This window comes from Catharus ustulatus, chromosome Z (assembly GCF_009819885.2).
Source record: "Catharus ustulatus isolate bCatUst1 chromosome Z, bCatUst1.pri.v2, whole genome shotgun sequence".
NCBI lineage: Eukaryota > Metazoa > Chordata > Aves > Passeriformes > Turdidae > Catharus > Catharus ustulatus.
Window position 1 is genome coordinate 19,466,349 of NC_046262.2, and position 23,307 is coordinate 19,489,655.

The window sequence follows — 23,307 nt, forward strand, 5'->3', positions numbered from 1 at the left end:
GTTTCATACTCAAGCATGTACAGTAAGTTAATTCCTCACACTATATGTGTACAAATACAGCCTAGTTTATGCAAGACACTCCTTTTCAGGGAGGAAAAAAAGCTGTTGACTAGTTACAAAGAATACATTACATACAAATGTATTTAGACCTTAAAATGATAGTCAAACCAAACCACAGCAAGTGTACATTATCACCCATATATAGAATAATCCCCTTGAGTGTGTGGTGGGTTTGTTTGTTTAGGTTTTTTGTTACTGTTTTTGTTGCTTTTTTAAAGTAACAGACATTTAAAAAAATAATGCTTTACAAAATACTGATAATGGTTCACATTACTACAACCTCAATACTCACTCTACTCTTCTTTCAACATTTTCTATGATTTTAGCAGTATCCCCAGTAGTTTTTTTGAGTAACCACATGCTGCTCAGGCTCCTTTTGCATGTGATCCATTGACAATATATTGTCTCTGCTTGTTTGCTGATATATTTCAAACCATTTACATCCGAAAGCTTCTGGTTCTGTGAAATGGTTGAAAAGGCTTTTTTAAGGCCCACATCAGTATTGGTGGTTTCTGTTTAGTTTTTTCAGGAAAGAGCATCGCTTCGGTTTCAGGGTTAGGAAATCGTACTCTGTACACTTCAGGGTAAGATTTCTGAAACTAGAAAAGTATATTAATTCAAATTAAGAATTTGTTAAAACACATACAATTACTATTAAAATGAAGCTTGCATTTCTGAAGCAGGAAAATTATTTGTCTAGTGGACTTTCTACATCTCTATATATAAAACTAGGCAATATTTCTAATTCGGGTTGATTCATCTCAGTATACTTGTTCTAAATTATTATAAATCTTGAAATCCCCAAGTGTAGCCAGTATTTTCAATTTCAGTATTTCTCTAGAAGAATATATGTCTAAGACTTGATAAATCTTTTTAAGTTGAAATTAGAAACTGTGGAGAAATTCTTATTTACTTGCTTAAGCTTCTTCTTTTTATCTTTCACAGACATTTCTTTATTCATTACAATTTCTTCCAACAAAGCTGCCAGTGGTTCTTGAGAGCCAGTTGCCCTTTGGTATTCAAATTCACCTGTAGTGATTTGGTGACAAAATGATGGAGGAGGAAGTGTTGCATCACTATCAGCCCCAGCATATTTTATCTGAAGATATAGAAAAAAAAAAAAAGAGTAGCTATATTTTCTGCAAAACACTTGCATAAATTGGCTTAATCATTTGACCACCCCAAGACATTAAGCAGAGGAAATACTGAATAGAGACCCTAAACTGTAATTATCATCTCAGCCCTAACTGAGTTCCAGTAAGTCAAAAAACATGACACAAAGGAAGCCTGTTCAGCTCTTGAAACAAGTTCAAAGTTACTTTTCCAGTAGAAAATAGATAAAAGAACTAAAAATCATCATTGAACAAGAACAAAATATGGCATCAGGAAACAGAAAGATGAAAAAACTGAGCAAGTAAGGATGGTTCTAAACAAAAAAAAAAGTTAGAATATTAATGGAAACATTTTATAATCATTCAGTTTTCTTCACCACCACAAACATAGCTTGCCCCTGCCACAGGAAGATAGCGCTGACAAACAGGAAAACATATTCAAGAGTTCTTGTCTCTAAACAAATTCAAGATTTGTTTAGCTTCATTTAAACACAAAGATATGGTTGAATACCAGTAGTCAAAATTAATTAGGTCTTCAAAAGGTAACAGAGACAGAACAAAGTCTTTTAAGAACTGTTGATCTTCAGAGAACAAAGAATAAATTCAATCTAGAAACAGAGAAACATAAGAGGTTTTTCACTGGATACTTACTTGAACTCTCTGGAGATGTACAACATGATCCTCTATGGAAGACTTTAAAGCAGAAGGAACACTTAAGATGTCTTGATAATTATCCATGAGAAAAGATACTAGTTTAGCAGCAAGAAGTTCATCCAAGTCTATCTCATCCTTTGAGCAGAGAATACAACGGGAAAACACCTGAACCATCTGAGGAAAAAAAAAACCACACCATTGTCATATATTTTGCTGTTTGGGACTGAGGAGTAGAGAATCAGGCTACATTTAAAAAGTAGTCTTTTAGAACAAATATTTTAACATCACAATATTACTATACATAAAGCATACCAATATTTTTAAAAAATATATTGTGTACGGCGACATTATGTGAGTGCACTGAAGATTGCTCCTGCCTCATACAGATAATCCAATCCTGACTTTAGATATAGAATGAATGAATTCCATTTTAATCTCAAGACTTTGTCAAACAGCCACTTCACGTGTCTATTTAAAGAGGGCATATATATATTTAGAGATTTTTTTTAATAACATTGAAATTTAATAGAAATTAGGTACCAACTTAATCCAACTATTCTGAAATCATCAAACCAAGTTTCAGGCCCAGTTAACTTCATGTAGCCTTGTGCTCAAGCATCCAGTTACAAGAGCTTTCACTTGTGCATCAGTCACTTGTAACATTAAAATCACAGAAGGTGATAAAGACTTCTGTCATGTACCATATACCACATTGCTGAATTAAAACTTACAGTAATTTCACGAATACAAGCTGCACCAATTTGACTAAGATTTTGCTCCTAAACCAGAAATGTGGCTAATACTCAGGAGCAGCTAATATGTGAATAATTTTCTGACATTTACAACCTCAGAAGTGCCAGCCAGAGTGCCGAGCCGAGCAGTTGCAAAGTCGCCATTTTGCGATTGTTACAAATTGCTACTCTGTTGCACCGCGGGTGGAGCCTGGCTGCCTGCAGGCAGCACGGGGGGCGGGGAGAGAGGCGGGAGAGAGCTTTTCTTCCCTCCTCTACCACAGCCTGGGGAAGAGACGGGGGGGCTCTGCGCCACAACCGCCGCGGCTCTGGGGAGGTGGCAGGGGACCCGGGTTGCCACTGCCGCGGTTCGGGGAGGCGGTGGGGGGCTCCGTCCCCGCCCGCCGCCGCAGGAGCGGGGGAGCTCCGTCCCTGCCTGCCACCACAGGGCAGCACCGGGCCGGGGTGACCGAGCCCAGTGGCAGCAGCGGCTGGCCCCCAGTGGCCCTGCCGAGCGGCAGCGCCGGGCTGGGCTACCTGGCCCCGTCAGCAGCCCCGAGCGGGCCGAGCCTGCACAGCCTTAGCTGAGCCAGTGAACCCCGCCCTGCCGCCGTTCTGTTACTATTTTGGCGGGTCCTCGCTGCAAACGACAGAGCGGCTTATATTCAGGTGCGGCTTATTTATTGACAAAAACCGACACCCAGAGATGCAGCTTATGCTCAGCGCGGCTTGTATTCGTTAATCTACTGTAGTACAAAATACTCAGACTTTAAGGATTCACTTCTAAAAACATTTCAATTACAACAATAATTTTAATGAAAGACTATCTACAGGTAATTATAACTTTGGTAGTAAAAAAATTTAATTATTTTAATCAAATACTATTCAGAGTTCACTAAAAACTTAATTGCTGTGGAGCGTGTTTAGATTTGTGCATGCTACTATAGGATTTTTACAGAATGGCTCTGCAGCTTAGTTTTTCATTGCACTTAATTTTCAAAGACTTTTAAATTAACCAAAATAAATACATGTTGTTAGCTAGATGGAATTGTTAAGTTATGCCTAATAACTTTGTAATAAGATGTTGCAAACATCAGTGTAGTGATAAAGTGATATCACATATCACTATGGTCCTACAGAAGGAGCATTAGCAAAAGCTGGAGCTTACTTTAAGAGACATGTGTGTGGTGAAAAAAACCACAATTACTGAAATAAACGGTTTGGATTTCAATTTTTTTGAATGGCTGAAAACAGGCAAATCAGAACATTCAACTCCATATTTCTAGTTATGACTGAAACAGGCAGTTTTTTTCATTCACACTGTTTGCAGTGATAAAGAACAGAGACCTCATCTGCCTTTTTTTTGTTGATTTTGCTTTATTTTTGGGAGTTGCTTGTTTGTGCTTTTTGTCTACTCAGTAGGGAAATCACTGATGATTTAACTTTGAAAGGTAAGGAAAACTCTAAATTCTGAACAAGTTGTGTGCTCACAAATTACCATGAAATTCCACTTCATTCAAATTCAGATTAGCTTTCCAAATAGGTGGGATAGACAAACTAGTTCCTTTAACAAGCAAACTGTATTTTGTTCATACCCTCCAGTAAGAATAAATAACCTGTAATGCTCCAAAAGCCTATCCAGACCTTTTACCTTATACTTACCAAAGTTCTGGTCCTCACTGATTCAGAAAGAGGTGGCAAATCCTGGTTTAAGCTAATTCTTGCCATCATTCTCACCAATAGCTGTAGTCTTTTTCTATTTTCTGGTGGCAGTAGGAGACAAGATATCTGAAGAGCTTCTACAGCCTTGTTGGGTTTTTGCAGCAGTCCTGGTTTATATGAGATCAGAAGGTTGGCGAACATTTCTCAGTTACATATTTCCATAACATTTAACATAATATTTCTAAATCTAACTCCAAAAGTTCCTTTCTTACTCATTCAAGATTGCCTTAGAACTCCATTCCCCAAGGAGACTAGAAAGACATCACTAGAACTGGACTACTAGGTCTTGTTTAAGGTTTTAGAAGATTTTCTTCTGAGGCACTGGAAGACATTGATAGTCATAACCAACACCTCTAGATATTAGAATACATGAAAAATTACAATGCTTTGTTTCATCCTTTGCTCTTTTATTACCTTAGCACTAAAGACAACTGAATGGTATGCACAGATACAGCAACCATGTTAAATAAAATGTTGAGTCTGTGGCAAGAATCAGAGGGAAATAAAATGTGTTTATGCATCAGTGACAGCTGTAACAATACCAACATGTGCCTGTAGACATTAAATTTATGCCTAAACTGTGCTTACAGACTCTTGAGAAACACTCCAGAGAGTGTAGTACAGATATTTGAAGACTGGACAGGAACAGTAGAAAGTGACAGTAGTTTAGGCACCTATAGGAAATCACCAAAATATCATCTTATTTTAGGTTCATAAGGCTCAACCAAGGAAGCATCTGTTACATACAAATAGCACTAGTATCAGAACAAAAGTCAGGAAACAATATTTGCATTACTGAAATCTAGTAGTAATTTTTGTTAGGAAAAAAACAAGGAAGAAAACAGACTTTTTTTTCATAGGACTAAGAAGCTGGAAGAGATCTCTGGAGATTATATAGACCTCTTCACATGCTCAGAGCAGGTTCATCTACAGGAAGGTGCCCAGGACCGTGTCCTCTCAGGTTTCAAATAGCTTCAAAGATAGGCCTTCCACAGCCTCTCTGGTCAACAACTTCCACCGTTTGATCACCTTCCAATTAAAATGCTATTCTTTATGAACATGAGGTTTCCTGTACTTCTGTTCCTACCCATTGACTCTTGCTCTGAAGCTGGGCATCACCAACAGAAGCCTGACTCTTTCTTCTTTATTCACAGAATTACTAGGTTGGAAGAGATCTTCAAGATCATCAAGTCCAACCCATGCCCTAACACCTCAGCTAGACCATGGCACCAAGGGCCACATCCAGCCTTTTTTTAAACACATCCAGGAATGGTGACTCCACCACCTCCCTGGGCAGACCATTCCAGTACTTTATCACTCTTTCTGTGAAAAACCTTTGCCTAATATTCAACCTGTATCTCCCCTGGTGCAGCTTGAGACTATATCCTCTTGTTCTGTCAGTTGCTGCCTGGAGAAAGAGACCAACCCCCACATAACTACAGTCACCTTTCAGAGAGTTGTAGAGAGTGATAAGGTCACCTCTGAGTCTCCTTTTCTCCTGGCTGAACAACCCCAGCTCCCTCAGCCGTTCCTCACAGGCTTTGGGTTCCAAGCTCCTCACCAGCCTTGATGCCTCCTCCAGACATGCCCAAGTTTCTCAAGGTCCTTCCTAAACTGAGGGGCCAGAACTGGACACAGCACTCAAGGTGACCTCACCAGCACTGAGTACAGGGGAAAGAATGACCTCCCTGCTCCTGCTGGCCACACTGTTCCTGATACAGGCCAGAGGCCATTTGCCTTCTTGGCCACCAGGGCACACTGCTGGCTCATGTTCAGTTGGCTCTCGACCAGCAGCCCCGGGTCCTTTTCTGCCTGGGCACTGTCCAGCCACTCTGTCCCCAGCCTATAGCATTGCAGGGGGTTGTTGTGGCCAAAATGCAGGAGTTGACACTTGGATTTATTAAACCTCATCCCACTGGACTCTGTCCACCCATCCAACCATTCCAGATCTCTCTGCAGAGCCCTCCTGCCTTCCAACAGATGGACACACAGTCCCAGCTTAGTGCCATCTGCAAATTTACTAATGAAAGACTCAGAACTCTCATCCATGTCATCAATAAAAACATTGAACAGAACAGGTCCCAGCACGGACCCCTGGAGGACACCACTGGTGACTGATCCCCAGTTGGATGCAGCACTGTTCACCACCATGCTCTGGTCTGTCCATCCAGTCAGTTCTTAACCCAGCACAGAGTGCTCCTGTCCCAGCCACGGGCTGCCAGCTTTTCCAGGAGTATGATGTGGCAGGCAGTGTCGAAGGCCTTGCTGAAGTCCAGGTACACAACATCCACAGCCCTTCCTGCATCCATCAGGTCACGTGGTCATAAAAGGAGAGCAGGTTGGTCAAACATGACCTGCACCTCCTAAACCTGTGCTGGCTGGGTCTGATACCCTGAAACCATCCTGTAGGTGCTCTTTGATGGCACTCACTATAAACTGCTCCATTACCTTACAGGTACCAGGGTCAAGTTAACTGGCCTATAGTTACCAGGATCCTCCTTGCCCCCCTTTTTATGAATGGGTGTCACACTGGTCAGCTTCCCGTCATCTGGAACCTCCCCAGTGTCCCACACTGCTGATAAATGATGGAGAGCAGCTTCACAAGCTCATCTGCCAGCTCCCTCATCACCCTGGGATGGATCCCATCTGGGCCCATAGATTAATGAACATCTAAGCTGCTCAGCAGTTCTGTGACTGCCTCCTCCTGGATAACAGGGGGACCATTCTGCTCCCTGACATCATCTACCATCCCAGGAGCACAGTTGTCCTGAGGACAAGTGTCTTTCTACTAAAGACTGAGGCAAAGAAGGCATTAAGTACTTCCACCTTCTCATCTGCAGTTACTAATTTTCCTCCCTCATCCAGGAAGGAACAAAGGCTGGACCTACCCTTCATTTTACCATTAACACATTTGTAAAAACATACCAATCTTTTATACAGACTACTAAGATTGTTCCTGAGCCTTTCCTCTCCAAACTAAACAGTCCCTGTTATCATTCTCTTACCATATGACACAGGTACCACGTCTTTAATGATTTTAGCTTTGCTTCACTGTACTCACTGACAAGTGCTGAGGAAATGTCACTCTCGACCTACCAGCAATGCATTTTATGTAGTTACAGATGTTGATGATATTCTTTGCCTCAAGGACACACTCCTGACTCATGGTCACATTAGTGCCCACCAGCACTTTCAAGTGTTTCTCAGCAAAGCTATTTGCCAACCAGTCACCTCCAGCATATACTGGTGCACAGGATTATTCCTTCCTAGGAGAGGACTTGACACTTCCCCTTTTCAGAACTTTACAAGATTCCTGTTTACCCATTTCTGCAGCCAGTTGAGGTCGTCCTACATGGTACTACAAGCCTCTGTTGCATAAAAAACTCTTTCTGATTTTAGTGATCTACATGTTTGTTTAGGACACTGTGCCCTTGTTTATGACAGAATGTGCCACCATCCTGGTTATTAACAAAGTGTTAATGATTACTGACCACACTACCTGTCCTGGGTGCTCCCCACAGGCTGTATCCAGCCAGACTTCGTGCCACAGATCACACTCCTCTGAGCCAGCAACTGCACCAATTTCTGAGTTTCCCTCACCACCCACCTATCCAGCCTGTGCTTCCTCAGGTTGCCTATAAGGATGCAAAGGAAGACACCACGGAAAGCTTTACTACTCTCAACATAAACAGCATCCACGGCTATCCCCTCACCCACCATTTTGGTCAACTTTATGGTGAAAAAACATGGAAACTGTTTCTTATTGAAAAAGAAGAGTGGGGTAGGTAAGGCATTTCCAAGGGGTAAAGCGCTGAATGACATTTTCACAGTAAAGCTTTTCCTAATTTCAAACAAAGATTTGGCAAGCATATTAATGCATATGTTTACAAGATTAAGGAACAATTCCATACCAACACTGCACTTTTTTTTAAAGAGACCACAAAATTAATGTTCGACTTCTTGAAATATTGCACAATTTTCATTGATTTCCACATACACACTGGCATTAAATCTTTCTTCCAATTTTACTTTTACAAAATATTGTGAAACTAAACTAGTAAAATCTGAAAGTGAAAAACAATGGAAAAGCAAACAGAAACAGAGTATGAAAGCAGAAGAATAAATTTTAAAGATATCAACAAGAGTTCTCCAAGAAAAATAAGTCAGAAATTGAACTACATTCAGTATGAAGAAAGATTGACAACTCACAAAGTATAAAAATACTCAATTCCAGAAACAAAATTATTGGTATTCTGGATTCCTTTCTCATCTCAATAGTTTACTAAAAACAGTGTTGGTCACACAGAAAGAAGCTCAAAAAACTAACCTGCTCCAAAGTGGGCTTACTTTTCAACTCAATTGTTCTTTCTGAAATTTGACTACATAAAATGTAATTAAATCTTTTCTCATTTACTGTCTTTCAGTAAGCCATCTATAGCATGAGAATTGTAAATTCTAATATGGGTGAACCCCCCAAAAGTTCTAGTTAATAACTAAACGATTGCTTCTTTAAAGCTCTGCATTAATTAGTATAATTTCTAAATTTAAGCAACAAAGTATTTCAATTTCCTTCAAATGTCGTATTTCCAGGGTTAAAAACAGCGCTTAAAGCCCTAATCCTTTCTAATCTAGACTTCAGTCAAGCAATTTCTACAAGCTTACAAGAGTTTTTAAGACATTTAAGCATTTGTAAAAAAAGAAAAATCTGTTAAAATCCATCTGTTGGATGCTGAGCAATGAACAGTGGCCTTTAATATTATAAAGACAAGCAACAAAAGCCTTTTGAACTAATGTGATCAAAAAGATACAAAAAATAAAACCAGCATGTGATATGAAATAAATTTAAATATTAAACTGTTCACTATGTAGAATGGAAAGGACAGGTCCTAAAGAATTCATCTGTGATAACATTTAAGTAAGGTAAAATAACTCCAGGAAATTAACTCTAAAGAATACTTTTTTCGTTATATCCCAAACTACTTACCTAACACACTAACAAAAATATCAAAAAAATGAAATGTGAGAAGGGGTTCTTTCATCTGGGCAAAGTAGTCTGCTATAGTTTTGAAGACATCTCTTTCAAAGCCTGAGTATGTAGGCTGCTTCAGATCTGAACAGCTGGGCCCTACAAAGAACAAAATCAACAAAAAGGAGCAAATAGAGAGAGAACATTGAATTTCAGCCATCAAGTGGATCAGTGTTTTCTAATCCAGCCCATTAGAAAAGGATTATTAGGGGGGGAAAAAAAAAGATTCATTCTTCAAAATAAGTGAAAATTTATTGATCTACTACTGGACTGACCTATTCCAAATAGACCTAGTGAAGATACATAGCAGAGGAAAAACATTAATAGAATAGTTAAAACCTTCACATAATTCATTTAAATAAGTTGCACTGGAAGGAGACTACATGTTAACAGGTCTTTTCCAACTTTCTTTTAGAAAATCATCATAAAAAAGACTGAAAGTGAATATAAACAGGATTTAGTAAAGTGGTGAAGACATAGTTCAATTTATTTTTTGGGGGTGGTGGATTGTGAAATATTTTTCTCCTTCTGAATTGACTTACAATTTGCTAGACATTTCATTGCGGATAATATCCAATGAGGTAGTTCCTCTGCACAGGAAAGAAACAGAAATTAAAAGGAGAATAAAGGAAAAAAAGAAAAACATTCAACTGTTAGACAAAAGCAAAGCTGAAAACACTTTAACATGTTCCTCCTGTGCAGTAAATCAAGTGACTCCAGAGGCAGGTAATACCTTAATGTAGGAGCTAGCTTGAACTATATCTCTATTTCAGTACCTCCACTGCTATCACAGTTACGCATTCTGCCCTTGCAGCATACAGTAATTTCACGATTATAAGCCACACTGAGTATAAGCCGCATTTCCAGGTGCCAGCAACTTTTCATTCTTTGTCCATACATAAGCTGCACCTGATTATAAGCCGCACATTACAATACAGAGTGTGATAAAAGGTATCTGTTCTATCACCATCTGTTGAGGGTGGGGGCAGTGATCCTTATCTCAACCGCAGATATTCTGCTAATGGGCCATCCATTGGAACCAGGCGGAGCATTGTTCTTTATCTTCTCACAACCCATCCTTCCTCCAGCGAGTCATTTTCTGCTAATGGCCCATTGAGTCCCACTGTGTGACGGATAAAATTACTTCATCCCATTAGAAGTTGCTCCAGCCATTGGGAAGAGCCCAACAGTTCTTACCAAGATAAAAACAGAGGTTTTGGGACACTAAGGGAGCCCCTTTGTCCACCGGACTACAGAGGAAAACCGGATTTCTCCACTTCACCACTGGACCTCTGGAGGGAAATTGCACCTTCCACAGGAGCACTGCTCCAACTGAATCACATCTGTCACTGCAGGAGGATGCAGCCATCATTCAATGGGACTGCTACCAATACCCTGCCTGACGGGGTGTCAGGTTGTACTCTGACTTTGTCAGGGTTTGGAGTTTGTTTCTTTGTTTCTACTGTATTTCTATTTTAATTTCCCTAGAAAAGAACTGTTATTCCTAATTCCCATATTTTTTGCCTGAAAGCCCCTTGATTTCAAAATTAGAATAATTTGGAGGGAGGGGGTTTACATCATTCTCCATTTCAAAGAGAAGCTCCTGCCTTTCTCAGCAGACACCTGTCCTCCAAACTAAAACAGCAACTTTTTGTTCTTTGTCCATATATAAGCTGCACCTGATTATAAGCCGCACTTCAGGTTCGGACCATTATTTTAGTCAAAATGGTGCGGCTTATAATCGTGAAATTACTGTAATCAGCAAAAGAGGTCATATCACAAATCTCTAACCTACTAAACTAGTTCTAGATACAGCCTTCTCCAGTGATATACAGTGAAGTGTTTACTGTTTCAATATCATATTTAATTACTCTACAAACCTTCTGAAAAACATGGTAGCAATAATACTGTGATATATCAGAGCAGCAAAGATGCTATATTTTTTTCCCTAATGTGTAAAACAGTTTAAAACACGGTACTATCTTCAAAGCACATTGACAGAAAACTCAAAACTCTCTCAATGTATATTTTGGCTCTCTCACAATTTTTAATACATTTTTTCTTCATGCAAACACTCCAGTCCAGGTAGTTAAAAGGATAGGGCTGAGAAAGTTACCTTGAAGTGATTAGTACCCCTACATTTATAAGTGGCAAAAAGTTGGTGCTGTTTCATATTAATTTTTCAACCCTACTAAAGCCAGAATATGTTTAAGAGAGTAAATACGGAATAAACCCTGACTCTTACTATTGGCATATCAGAGGAGAACAGTAGCATTTTACATTGTAAGAACTTTAGTTTTTACAGATGTGGTCACACAAGCATAAAGATGCAACAAGTTAATGTAGATTAGATCTAATACTTAAATCCCGGTAGATTACAATATAAAAAAATTAAATGTTTTTTTTTAATTACATTAAAATACTCACTTGATTTGTCCTCTAAAGTGACAATGCCTTGCTTATTGACATTATATACATTGTGAACTATATGTTTTGAATTCACAAGTTTTGTGTCTAACACTTCATCCAGAGAATCCAAACCCAAGACCTTTTGTAATCTGCAAAAATACATAAACACACAGTTCATACATTATCGAATCTGGAAAAGGCAAACATGAAGTATTAGGATATAATTCAGAAAAAAAAAAAGAGACCTTCACTTCATAGAGAAATCTCCAGTTGGATGACATCCATAATGATCATTCAGTGCAACTCTTGTTCCCCACAGAAAAAACTGCCTAGGTTTATAGAATATCCTAAATTGAAAGGGATACACAAAGATCAACGCCTGGCTCGGCACAGCACAATCACAAAAATTATACCACATGCCTGAGAGCACTGAACAAACACCTCTTGAGCTCTGTCAGGCTTGGTGCTGTGATCACTTCCCTGGGGAGCCTATTCCAGTGTCCAGCCATCCTCTTGATGAGGACTCTTTTCCTAATATCCAACCTAAATCTCCCCTGACAACTTCAGACCATTCCCTCAGTCTTGTCACTGGCCACCAAAGAGAAGAGACCGGTATATTCTCCTCCACTGCCCATCACAGATTGCACTGCAATATCTCCTCAGGCTTCTCTTCTCTAGGTTAAAGAAGCCAGGAGATCTCAACCACTCCTCATGTCCCCCACTCTAGACCCTTCGTAATCTTTATAGCCCTAAAAAAGTTTTTAGTACCTAGAAAAGGTTTAGTAATTTTAATATCTAAAACTATACCATATTACTAAAAGCACTGCCAACATGCTCCTTGAATTCTGTCAGTTTTGGTGCTGTGACTACTTTCCCAGGGAGGCAGTTCTAGGGCCCAGTCACCCTCTGGGTGAAGAACCTTTTCCTAATGTGGAGTCTGAACTTCCCCAGACATCGCTTGATTCCATCTCCTTGTATCCTATTTCTGGTCACCTGAGATCTTCCATGTTCACCTCCATTGCTTTTCTGGAAGTTGTAGGGTGCAATGAGTTCACTCCCCAGCTTTCTCAAAACTTTTGGTGACTGCACAGGGTCTACCCTTGAAGGGGTCCAAAGTTCCTTCTAACCTAGTATCATGGATAAACAATGTACATTTGATTCCTACACCACGTCATTTATAAAAACATGAAAGAGCAGAGCCCCACTGATGACTGCTCATCAGAGATAACCACATTTATTACAATCCTTTGTGCCTGACCCATGAGCCAGTTGCTCATCCAACAACATTATGGACTTATCAAGCTGCATGCTAGACAGTTCACCTAGAAGGAGATTGTGAGAGACAGTATTTAGCTTCAACTTTAAGCAAAGTATAAGCTTTGCTTAAATGCAAAACAACCACATCAACTGGTTTCCCTTACTTAATTAGATGGGTGACCTTGTAATAAAAGAAAATTTACAGTAATTTCACGATTACAAGCTGCACCATTTTGACCAAAATTTTGCTCCCACATCGGAAATGCAGTTTACACTCAGGAGTGGTTAATATGTGAATAATTTTCTGACATTTCCAACCCCAAAAGGGCAAACCGAGTCAGTGTAAACTGCCAAGTCGAGCACCTGCCAGTAAAACCCGGCATTACGCGATTGTTACAAACTGGTTACTGTGTTGGGTGGGAGATGGAGCTGGGCTCCATGCAGACAGAAGCGGGAGGCGGAGGGTGGGGGAGGTGGGGGGTGGGAGAGGTGGGGGAACTCCCTCCTACTGGCCCCGCGGCTTAGGGGGAGGTGGGGGGCTCCCATCCCCGCGTGCTGCCACCACAGGAGCGGGAGGGCTCCATCCCCGCCTCCCTCCCGCCACTGCCGGGGGCACCGGCGGGCTCCGTGCCCCACTGCCATGCTGCAGTTCTGTTACTAACTGGCAGCTTTGTTGCACGCGGGTCCTCGCTGCAAACGACAGAGTGGCTTATAATTGGGTGCGACTTGTGTATGGACAAAGAACGAAATGTTTGCCGACACCCGGAGATGCGGCTTATAGTCAGTGCGGCTTGTAATCAAGAAATTACTGTAATTGGATAAGCAGTATTTTCTCCTTCTCCATTGTACTGGCTATGACCAATGACTATGTGTCTCCTAAATATTTTTTTATTAACTCCCAGAACAACTTTTTCCATAATTTTACAGGCACTAAAGTGATACTGACAGGTCTGTAATTACCAGAGTCTTTGTTCTTTGCTTTCTCAAAATTGAGAAAATATTTACCATCTTCCAGACAACAGGGGCCTCTCCAGACTCCCAAGATAAATGAAAAAAGGAGAGAGATCCTGCAATAACTTCATCCAGCTCTTTCAGTACCCTGGGATGAATCCCATTGGGCTTCATAGATCTAAGCACATCCAGCTGGAGCAGCAAGTTTCAAATTCAGGGTCAGTTGTGAGTCTCTCCACTCCCACAGTCATACTCTTTCAACACAGAGCTGTGGGAATCTTGGTGTCAATTATCAAACTTAAAGAGGTCAGAACTTCCTGTCAGGTGAATCCTATTGCTCCCTGATGAAGCTGTCAGGGTTTCCAATATCCTTCCACACAATCAGCTGTGCCAACCCTGTTAGCCCACCCAGGTCTTTTGGTTGATAGATGCTCTATAGGGGGCTTTATGTGAATGAGAGTCTTGGCCAGCACTGCCCCTGGTCTCACTTGACCAGCTCCTGTAAGCTGCTGCCATGTGAGCTCCAGGCTACCAGAGGGCGTCTCCATTCCCCTGAAGTTTCCTTGGTTCAGGAAACCCAGGAGTACACATGCACTAAAGCCCTCTACTGCCCATCATGCTGTTCCCAAAACTGCTCACCTCAGCACTCAGTGTATTACATGCAGATAATGTGCTAGGTTTCCATTAAAGTGATCATTTTCAAGACCTCAATTATGCTGTAATATCAGCTAGTGTATATTATTTTTTTTCCTCTGCAGAAATAGTCCAAAGCAATCAGCTTAACTTTGCATAGGATGTTCCTTTTGAATATAGTAAAGAATATATGAATCTCAAAGCTTCAGCACTCAATTAGCTGCTCAATTTATCTCATACAAAGTATTATACATGCCATTGAAAGGTTTCATAGCACTTCTATGTAAGTGCTTTTATTTCCTAGCAACAAGAAAAAGAGACAGAAAAAAAGTGATTAAACAAGACAAAGCCCACACAACAAAGACTTGTATAAGAATATGCGAAAGTCAAAAGGTACTAAGCACAGCAAAGTTTTTTTTGCAGAATTTATTTGCTGAATTTGTTAGCCAAATAACAGGTGGTAGAGTTAGTCTAGACACCATGGCTTTGCAGGCAGTGATGAAAAGTGAGTGGGTGAAATAACAAGTGTTACCAGAGAAGACAGACAAGACTATTACCTACTACATGGTTTTGCTACAATAGTAAATTACTCATAAGTATGCTCACCGTGATAAAGTCATGGATTTCCATATCTCTTCTATATTTGTTTGTGTTAGCTCTCTGCGGAACACAAGTTTGCATGCCGGTACTTCCCCGATAGCTATGCTGTGTCGCTTGTACCACATCTCAGAGTTCTGAAATCAGAAAAAACTCTCCTCAAAAACTGGTGACTTTTCAAGTGTTAAACAGTATAAAATATTTATAATACAGAATTGCAAGTGTTCCTAAATTCCTGTGAAGTCTTCAGGATGCAAGTAAGTATTTCAGAGAAATTAAACATTTTCTTAATCTTGCACACACAACTTTTCTCAATTCCATAACTTATCCAAAGCTGAAAAATTATGTGTGTCAGAATAGCCATTAAATTTCAGGAGTCAATGGCCTTTAATCCTATGTTCAACTCCTATCCGTGAATAAAATCAGTTCATGCACCATTTTAAGATTAAACATCAGTTTATGGTAAAGTTATTGGAGAATTATGAGATACTAAAAAATCTGAAAAAATTAATCCTTGTTCAGTATATACTGAAAATAACAAAACATTAAGTTTAATAACAGGTTCTATACTTAAAGAAAGCAAAAGAAAATCACTACATCTGAAGGAACCCATCAGATGGAGTCCACCATTATAATAGTGTAATATAAAGCTGAGAATGCAGGAGACCACTATGCTTTATACAACCATCATGTGCAAGCTTGATTCTTAAAGATTGTCATCAAGGTATCAATGGGTGGAACATACATTGCAGCTTGTATCAGCAGGATACTTTCCAAGGCAAAAACTCCTAATCATTCCAGTTCTTTGATTTACATTACAGACCAGTGCTAAAGCACATTAAAAGTATTCCTTGTGATCACAACCAAACCACAAAATGCACTCCAGGAATGCACTTAAATATTCCAAGCACTAACTGTCTGTCATTCTATGGCAGACTAGACTAAAGCTAGTTGGAAGCAAATAGCACCCTCTGAAATTAAGAGTCTGGTCTTCCACATCACTATTTCATGACACAGACCCTTACTCATCAATCCACATACAGCCACTAAGTGCTCAGATTGATGCTGAAGCTATTCAAGGTACCACCATTTTCAGCTGTCTGCTTCAGCATTCCAGTGGAAGCTAGACCTAATTGTAAAGGAGGCAACAGAAATAAGCTTATACCTTTCCCTCATTTACAGTCCACTGTATTAATCCAAACTGCCAACGGAAGAGATTTTGAGCAATGCCAAACTCCATGCTGTTGCATCTGAGTCAGATGTAGAGGCAGAGGCAGACTTTTGCAAATTCTTATCAGGCCAGGATGCTTGGATGGAAATTTAGAGCACAGTGGGAGGCTATAACATATTACACCTTTAACAGATACTTGCTCAGTAACTAAAATACTCTGTTCTCTTTTCTTGTCTTTGGTGCCATCTTTTCTTCTATCTTCTACCTGCTATTGAAGTTCTAAGAACCATGTTTATCCTCTTCAGGAGCTTGTTGTACATGAAGAGTGCACTTGATTTGCACACAATTGGATTGTAAATATGAAATAACCATTCATTCAGAACATTTAGATGTCCAGCAAAATGCTAGGAGCTGTTTTTCCAAATAGACTGCAGTTCATCAAGAAATCTAAGGCCAGAGTCCTGCTCTAAAGAACAATAATAAAAAGGCAAAAATCAAAGAAATCCTGAATTCACAAATTATGAGAATACACACATATAAGACACACTGAATGAATAGCTTAGAATATATATAGCTCCAGAAGCCTAGTCTTTTACTATGTCCAGGCGAACAGAGTTGATACAGTTTAGGTTTACTATTTAAAGCAAGATTTTTCAACATTACAAAGACTGGATCAATCCAGATGAGCATGAGGTAGGATAATTTTCCAAGCTTACGCAGGACAACTGAAAAATCAGGACCACTTCTCCTTAGCCAAAACATATTTTTTATGAAACGGGACATTGAGTCAGTAACAGCCTTATAGCAGCTAGGAAGGTTGTAATACCACATAGACCAGTGATTTCACAATTACAAGCAGCACCGTTTTGACTAAAATTTTGCTCCCACACCGGAAATGCGGCTTACATTCAGAGGCGACTAATATGTGAATAATTTTCTGACATTTCCAACCCCAGAAGTGCAAACCGAGGTGCTGAATCGAGCAACTGCCAGTAAAACCTGGCTTTTTGCAATTGTTACAAATTGGTTACTCTGTTTCGCAGCAGGTGGAGCTGGCTCAGTGCCAGCAGCACAGGGGCAGGGGGGGAAGGTGGGGGACTCCCTCTTGCTGGTCCTGTGGCCTGGGGGGAGGCGGGGAGCTCCGTGCTGCCATCCCCACGGCCCGGGGGGAAGGCGGGGGGTCCCGTCCTCGCCTGCTGCCGCCACCGCAGGAGCAGGCAGGCTCCCGTCCCCGCCTGCCGCAGGAGTGGGGGTGCTCCTTCCCCTCCTGCTGCTGCGGGTGCTGGTGGGCTCCGTGCCTGCCTGCCGCCGTGGGGCAGCGCCCGTCCAGGGCGAGCAAGCCCAGTGGCAGTGGTGGTTGGCTCCAAGCGGCCCCGGCGAGTGGCAGCACTGAGCTGGGCCACCTGGCCCCGCCGGCAGCCCTGAGCCAAGCCAGCAAACCCCGCCATCCCGCGATTCTGTTACTAACCGGCAACTTTGTTGCACACGGGTCCTCACTGTGAACGACAAAGCAGTTTATAATTGGGTGCAGCTTGTGTATGAACAAAGAAAAAAATGTTGCCGACACCTGGAGATACGGCTTATAGTCAGTGCGGCTTGTAATCATGAAATTACTGTCCATGAAGTGTCCAAATGAGAGTTACAGTGTGACTATTTTGTCTTGTAATATAATAAATGCCCTACTGGAATTAGAGCAAACTGGAATAAAATATGGGAACATACACCCATGCTGAACCCAAATTACTTAGGACACTGCAATGTGTAGCACAGAACACTAAAAGGACACTAAAAGCTTACTTCTCCAGTAAATGGTAAGAAAAACTTCCCAAAAGTTTAAAACAAAAGTACTTAGCATTTAATTTTATAAGCAAGCATTTGTGACACAGCATAGAAGTCATCAGTTCAGTTTTGCTTTCCAAATATGCTTTTGTTGGGGGAAATAAAACTGGATGCCTTACCATTGTGACGGATTTCACTGGGATGTCTTCTTGAGAAGGGCCAGCCTTCGGTTCATTCCAGTCTGGAAATTTAATTACTTCCTTTCCACATGAAGGTTTCTTTGGATATGACTTCAGTGGTGAGGAAGGAGGAAATCTACAATTAGAGAACATTTTTAAAGTCTCTGAATGCCAACCTAATCCCTATTTACCAATGCAAAATTGTAGCCAGCCTTCACATGCAAAAATACAACAAATGCTTTGGACATTCACAGCCCAACTCAGACTGGTGTTACGTGATATGTAAAACATCATGGAGTGTCTTGTTTGCCCTCCAGCAGCTGCTCCAGAACAGTTCAGGTCCTTTGTACCTCCCACGACATAGCTGAGCCTTGGGTGAATGTCTGATTCCCACTGCATCTCATATAGCACTAGCCGTCTTTACACGGACAATAACATAGGTCTTCACCAAAAGATGCTGATTCTGCTGAAAAAGTTGTGGGACTGCTTTCCCCCATGTCAAGTGCATTGTTAGCATGCATTTCCTAAAGCAAAGCCATATATAAATACCTAAGTTGCATGACTAACACTTGGATTTAGTTAGAGTGCATGCAAGTGTCCACACAAGTTTTTGCCCACATTACCAGTTTCTTCTGCGTTTACACGCTTTCTGTGCGAAGATCATATCCTGCAGTTCTTTTATGGAGTCTTTTTCCAGTTGGTTTTGCAGGTAACTATTTGACTTCTTAAGGCATTTCAAGAAGTGCCTTGAAGAAATTAGCAGAAACAATCCCTAAACCAGCCCTTGTAGAAAAGAAGGAAAACAAACTATCCAGCTTGACTAGCATCAAATTACTGCTAAGCTTAGGTCAGAGCATGTAAAAAGGAACTAATGACAGCATATCAGAAAAACAAATTAGTTAGATGGCAACACCTTTTCCAACTAGCCCAGATCCAATCTTGTCTTTGACTCCCAGGTGTTAGATGCTGAGATTCCTCATGTATTAAGAAATTGCTTAAGCCTCACTCACTCTTTTAAATCACGATGTGAAAGACCGATCTCCATGACTTTGAAACAAGAACTTGTACATACTGGATAGCATGCATATGTATCCTTCCAGAAAAAAAACACTTGAGAAACCCTCAAGTTTCTCCAAAATGTCACCCCATCCTATAAAGGCACTTCAAACCTTTAATAAGTGTTAGATTTAAATTTGTATTGCAGTTTGCTTAGTCCAATACTGTTACGCTGAGTGGTTAAGCACACTAATTGTTTTGACCACACACACTGAGCGCATTCCACAGTGCAGTTCAATAGCACATCCACAACACAGAGATACCAATTCTGTCAGACAAACCCTCAGAACCAGCACCAAGTACCTCACTCTAATCCTGCAAGATTTACTCTGTTTTTCAATGGTAAGACAGACTAGATGGCAGATGTTCAGCTGTTCAGTGTTCTCAACCATTTTTCAGATATTATTTCTTAAGAGTTTAATTTTAAAATAAAACATACCTACATATCTGCAGCCTGTTTCCTTTCCTTTACACTATTGTCAGTAGTTTCCTGTTTCTTCTCCAGTTCTTCACAATTTTTAGCTTTGTGTCATTTGCTGCCCTGATTTGCAACCAATTAGTATAAGAATAAGTTCTCACAGGCAGAAACAGGAGGTGCATTCCTGTTTCTCAGGTAGCAATACAGCAAGGTCTAAATGGACAAGGACTAATGGCACTCAAAGTGCCAAAGTGAAGGACTGAGGAGCACACCAAGTCTGACACATCACGATCAGAACTGGTTATAGCCAGCAACACTAGTTTTTTTATAAAAAGAGGAACTAGAGATACCTGTTTGTGTCCAGAACAAAGGATATACAACCAGATTAATTAACAGTGATTTTCCTGATAAGTTCCTGACATGTATTGCTGCTGAATTCCCAAAAGATTGCTATCACTGCAGGAGTGCTAACCCTTTTGCTTGTAATAGAATGGCTTGGATTCTAAAAAAGGAAAAAAAAAATATGTGTAAAGCCCAATAGCTTCTGAAACAGTAACTAACTTCTCAACCATTACTGTAGACCCAACTGAGCCAGTAGGTCAAGACACACTGATAAGTCTTTGCTATTTTTGGAAGTCACATTAGATCTTATCTTCACATTTAATACTTGCCAAATATTCGCACACAAACCAACTTTTGGCAATATTTCCTTTGCATACTCTGCAGAACAAGAGCAGACAGCTCCACTTACATGTGAGGTTAATGAATGACACAACTGCGTACCACAGTGTGCAGTTTACAGCATGTTAACACAAATTCATACAGAAGGTATGAAGCATGCAAGTATTTCAAAAGTAAGCACTGTCAGTAGAATTGACTCGTACCACTACCTTCATCAGCACTATGAGGAGAAAAAAACACCGTATTTTACAAGTGGCATTAGGAAAGTCCACCAGAGGGAGCTGGCAGGACATTGTATACATGACTAAAATAGGCTGGAAAAACAATGTTTAGCTACTTTACTAGGAGAGAAGCATGGTTTGATACTTAAAGACGCGAGTAATGTATATAGCTTATTTGTGCAGCAAGCCCAGTGAGGAAAAGCTGGCTGCAGTTCAAGATGCATGAAAGGTATGCACCTTTAACTGGAAAAAAGTTCAAGTAGGAACTTATTTTTTCAGTGGGAGGGGCAAAAGGAACATCACAACAAAATCTATAACAAAAGAGATCTGCTGTCCAATAGCACATCAGTAGGCAGAGCACACAGAAAATCAAAAGAACAGAAATATTTCACCCAGCCAACTTCCACAGACAGCAGCTCAGTCAAGTCCTGAGTGAAAATACAAAGAAATAAAAGGACAAAATAATTTGAACATATACTCATGTTAATGCAAAATAAACAAAAAAACCCCACAGCCACATAAACATGGCAAAATCAAACCAAAGAAATATAGCATAACGCCTGTAATTAATTGCAGTTAACCTCACATTAAGTCTTTAACAAGAATTCAGGCCCAAAAATCAAAAACTAAAGATCAACAGAGCAAAACGAAAAATTGACTTAATATATATCAAGTGGGAATTCAGTACTATCCATTCCCCCAAAAAGAATATTAAGAAATCATTACCTAGAAATTAACATGCAAAATTTGAGTACGTAATAATAGCTATAATAACGAGAAACTAACCTATTTCCCTAATGTTCTGCATGGCAAGAGCTCCCATCCCTTCAAAAGAAGGCTCACCATAATAAGAGTTAACAAATCCATACTTGAAGTAATGGTCATCTTTATAAGACCTCTGTGCCAAACAGGACATTGCAAGATGGTACAAATTCAGAACCTACAACTTCTGTCCACCCAAACCTTAACTGAGGTCACAAGAGGTCAAAGAATCCAGTCCAGTAATGCTAAGCTTTTATTACAAAGAAATTCCTTCTCCTCTGTTAACAAGCCATCAGCTGAGATGCTCAACAGGGATAAGTAAGCACCCATCCTTGAGGATAAGCAAATAAAGCTTTGTCCCTTGTCCATCTACAAAACAAGGAGCATAAAAGAGGTCACATCATAAATGTCTTCGATTCAGAAGGCCTTACTCTTCTCTCAGAAGTGGAGACAGTAACCAAAATACTCAGGGGTTTGGGGTGAAGGAGGACAACTGGAGCTGGATGACCAATGGCATTCTCACTTCCACCTATGTGTCTTAATATGTACTCTCCCAGCGCCAACAAGCCTCATGTCCGCCATCAGCAATCAGAATACCTTGTGAAAGCTGCAAAAGCTTTTGTTGATATTCAAAGAATGTAACTGAACAGAAGGGCCCTTCAAGAATATTTCAAAACAGACAATAAAACTGAAGTCAAACACTAAATTATGGCAGTTACCCGTTACTAAGTAAATTAAAGTATTTAAAAGGAAAAGGGGAAAACACGTTTAACACATTCTACAAAACACTTGTGAGAGTTATTATACCCTGTTTCCAAAAAACAAAGTCTTCCTGTCACCCTATTACAGGCTTACCGATATAAATGGCCATCGTCTTCAAAGTCCTCTTTTCCCCACCTTCCTTTAATATCTTCGATAACATGATTTTTCAAGAACTTTTTAAGCAGCTTAACCGTTTGATCGCGAGTAACTTCTGGGCCAAAGTTTTGGTTAGAGCCAAGGAGCTCATGCAAACAGTCCACTGCCTCCGAGGCTTTGAAGCAACGCTCGTAGCTCTTGAAACGACAGCGATGCTTCCGTAAGGGCATCCCAGCTCGGAAGAGCTCGATTATCTCGTTCCACTGGGAAAGAACAAAGCCAGTCGTTACGGGAGCTCTTCTCCCGGGTTTTCCTGCGGCCAGAACGCAGCCAGTTCTGCAAGCCGAACTACACGCCTTTTTGACCATCTGCGTTCACAAGAACATCGAAGCCTAAGCCTAGGATTTAAACTATCGAGACCCGAGAACAAACACCCAGGTTTAGGAGGCTGAAATATTTAGAGCCCCATACTACCTACGGATCCGGCTCTAGCCTCCTTTAGGTTTCACCGTGACGAAAGGCTGAACCTGCCGCTCCGCCCGGCTCTGCCCCGCGCCAGCCCCGTGCACCCCCACCCCGCAGAGACGCGGCCTGGGAGCACGGGCCGGCACCCAGGAGGGGCCCGAGAGCGAGTGGCCGCCAGGGCCCGAGGGGAGGGCGGGCGGAGGTGTCCGGGAGGGCGGCGGGGGCACTCACCAGGCGGGTGGCGCGGTACGGCCCGGGCCCCACCAGCCGCGGCTCCATAGGCGCGGCCGCGCCGGCTCCGCGCCGCGTTTGAATCCGGCCGGGCGCCGCCGCCTTCGCCCATTGGGTGGTGGGAGCGGCACGTGACGGGTCCGCGCCATCCTTGATTGGCAGGGCGGGGCGGCCGCGCTGGGGCGCGGGCGGTGCTGTGGGTGGAGCTGTGGGAGCCCTGTGGAGGGAGCTATGGGGGCGCTGTGGAGGAGCTGTGAGAGCCCTGTGGCGGGAGGTGTGGGTGGAGCTGTGGGGACGCTGTGGGGGGAGGTTTGGGAACCCTGTGGGAGCCTGT

General features: G+C 41.3%; 1 protein-coding gene across 2 annotated transcripts; it reads right to left on the bottom strand.

The window, feature by feature from the left end:
• Positions 1-269: 269 nt before the first annotated feature.
• On the bottom strand, positions 270-23,032 carry DEPDC1B (DEP domain containing 1B). Of its 2 annotated transcripts, XM_033085895.1 has the most exons (11): positions 22,974-23,032; positions 22,275-22,540; positions 18,282-18,417; positions 15,162-15,289; positions 11,733-11,863; positions 9,848-9,895; positions 9,264-9,404; positions 4,220-4,386; positions 1,824-2,000; positions 974-1,159; positions 270-659 (listed from the first exon to the last, which is right to left on the bottom strand). In XM_033085895.1, exons 1-11 carry the CDS (start codon positions 23,019-23,021, stop codon positions 498-500), a joined length of 1,590 nt encoding a protein of 529 aa, XP_032941786.1. In that variant the 5' UTR covers positions 23,022-23,032; the 3' UTR covers positions 270-497. The 2 variants fall into 2 exon arrangements, with proteins under 2 accessions (XP_032941786.1, XP_032941787.1); XM_033085896.1 differs by lacking the exon at positions 974-1,159 and having other exon boundaries at positions 280-659.
• Positions 23,033-23,307: the final 275 nt, after the last annotated feature.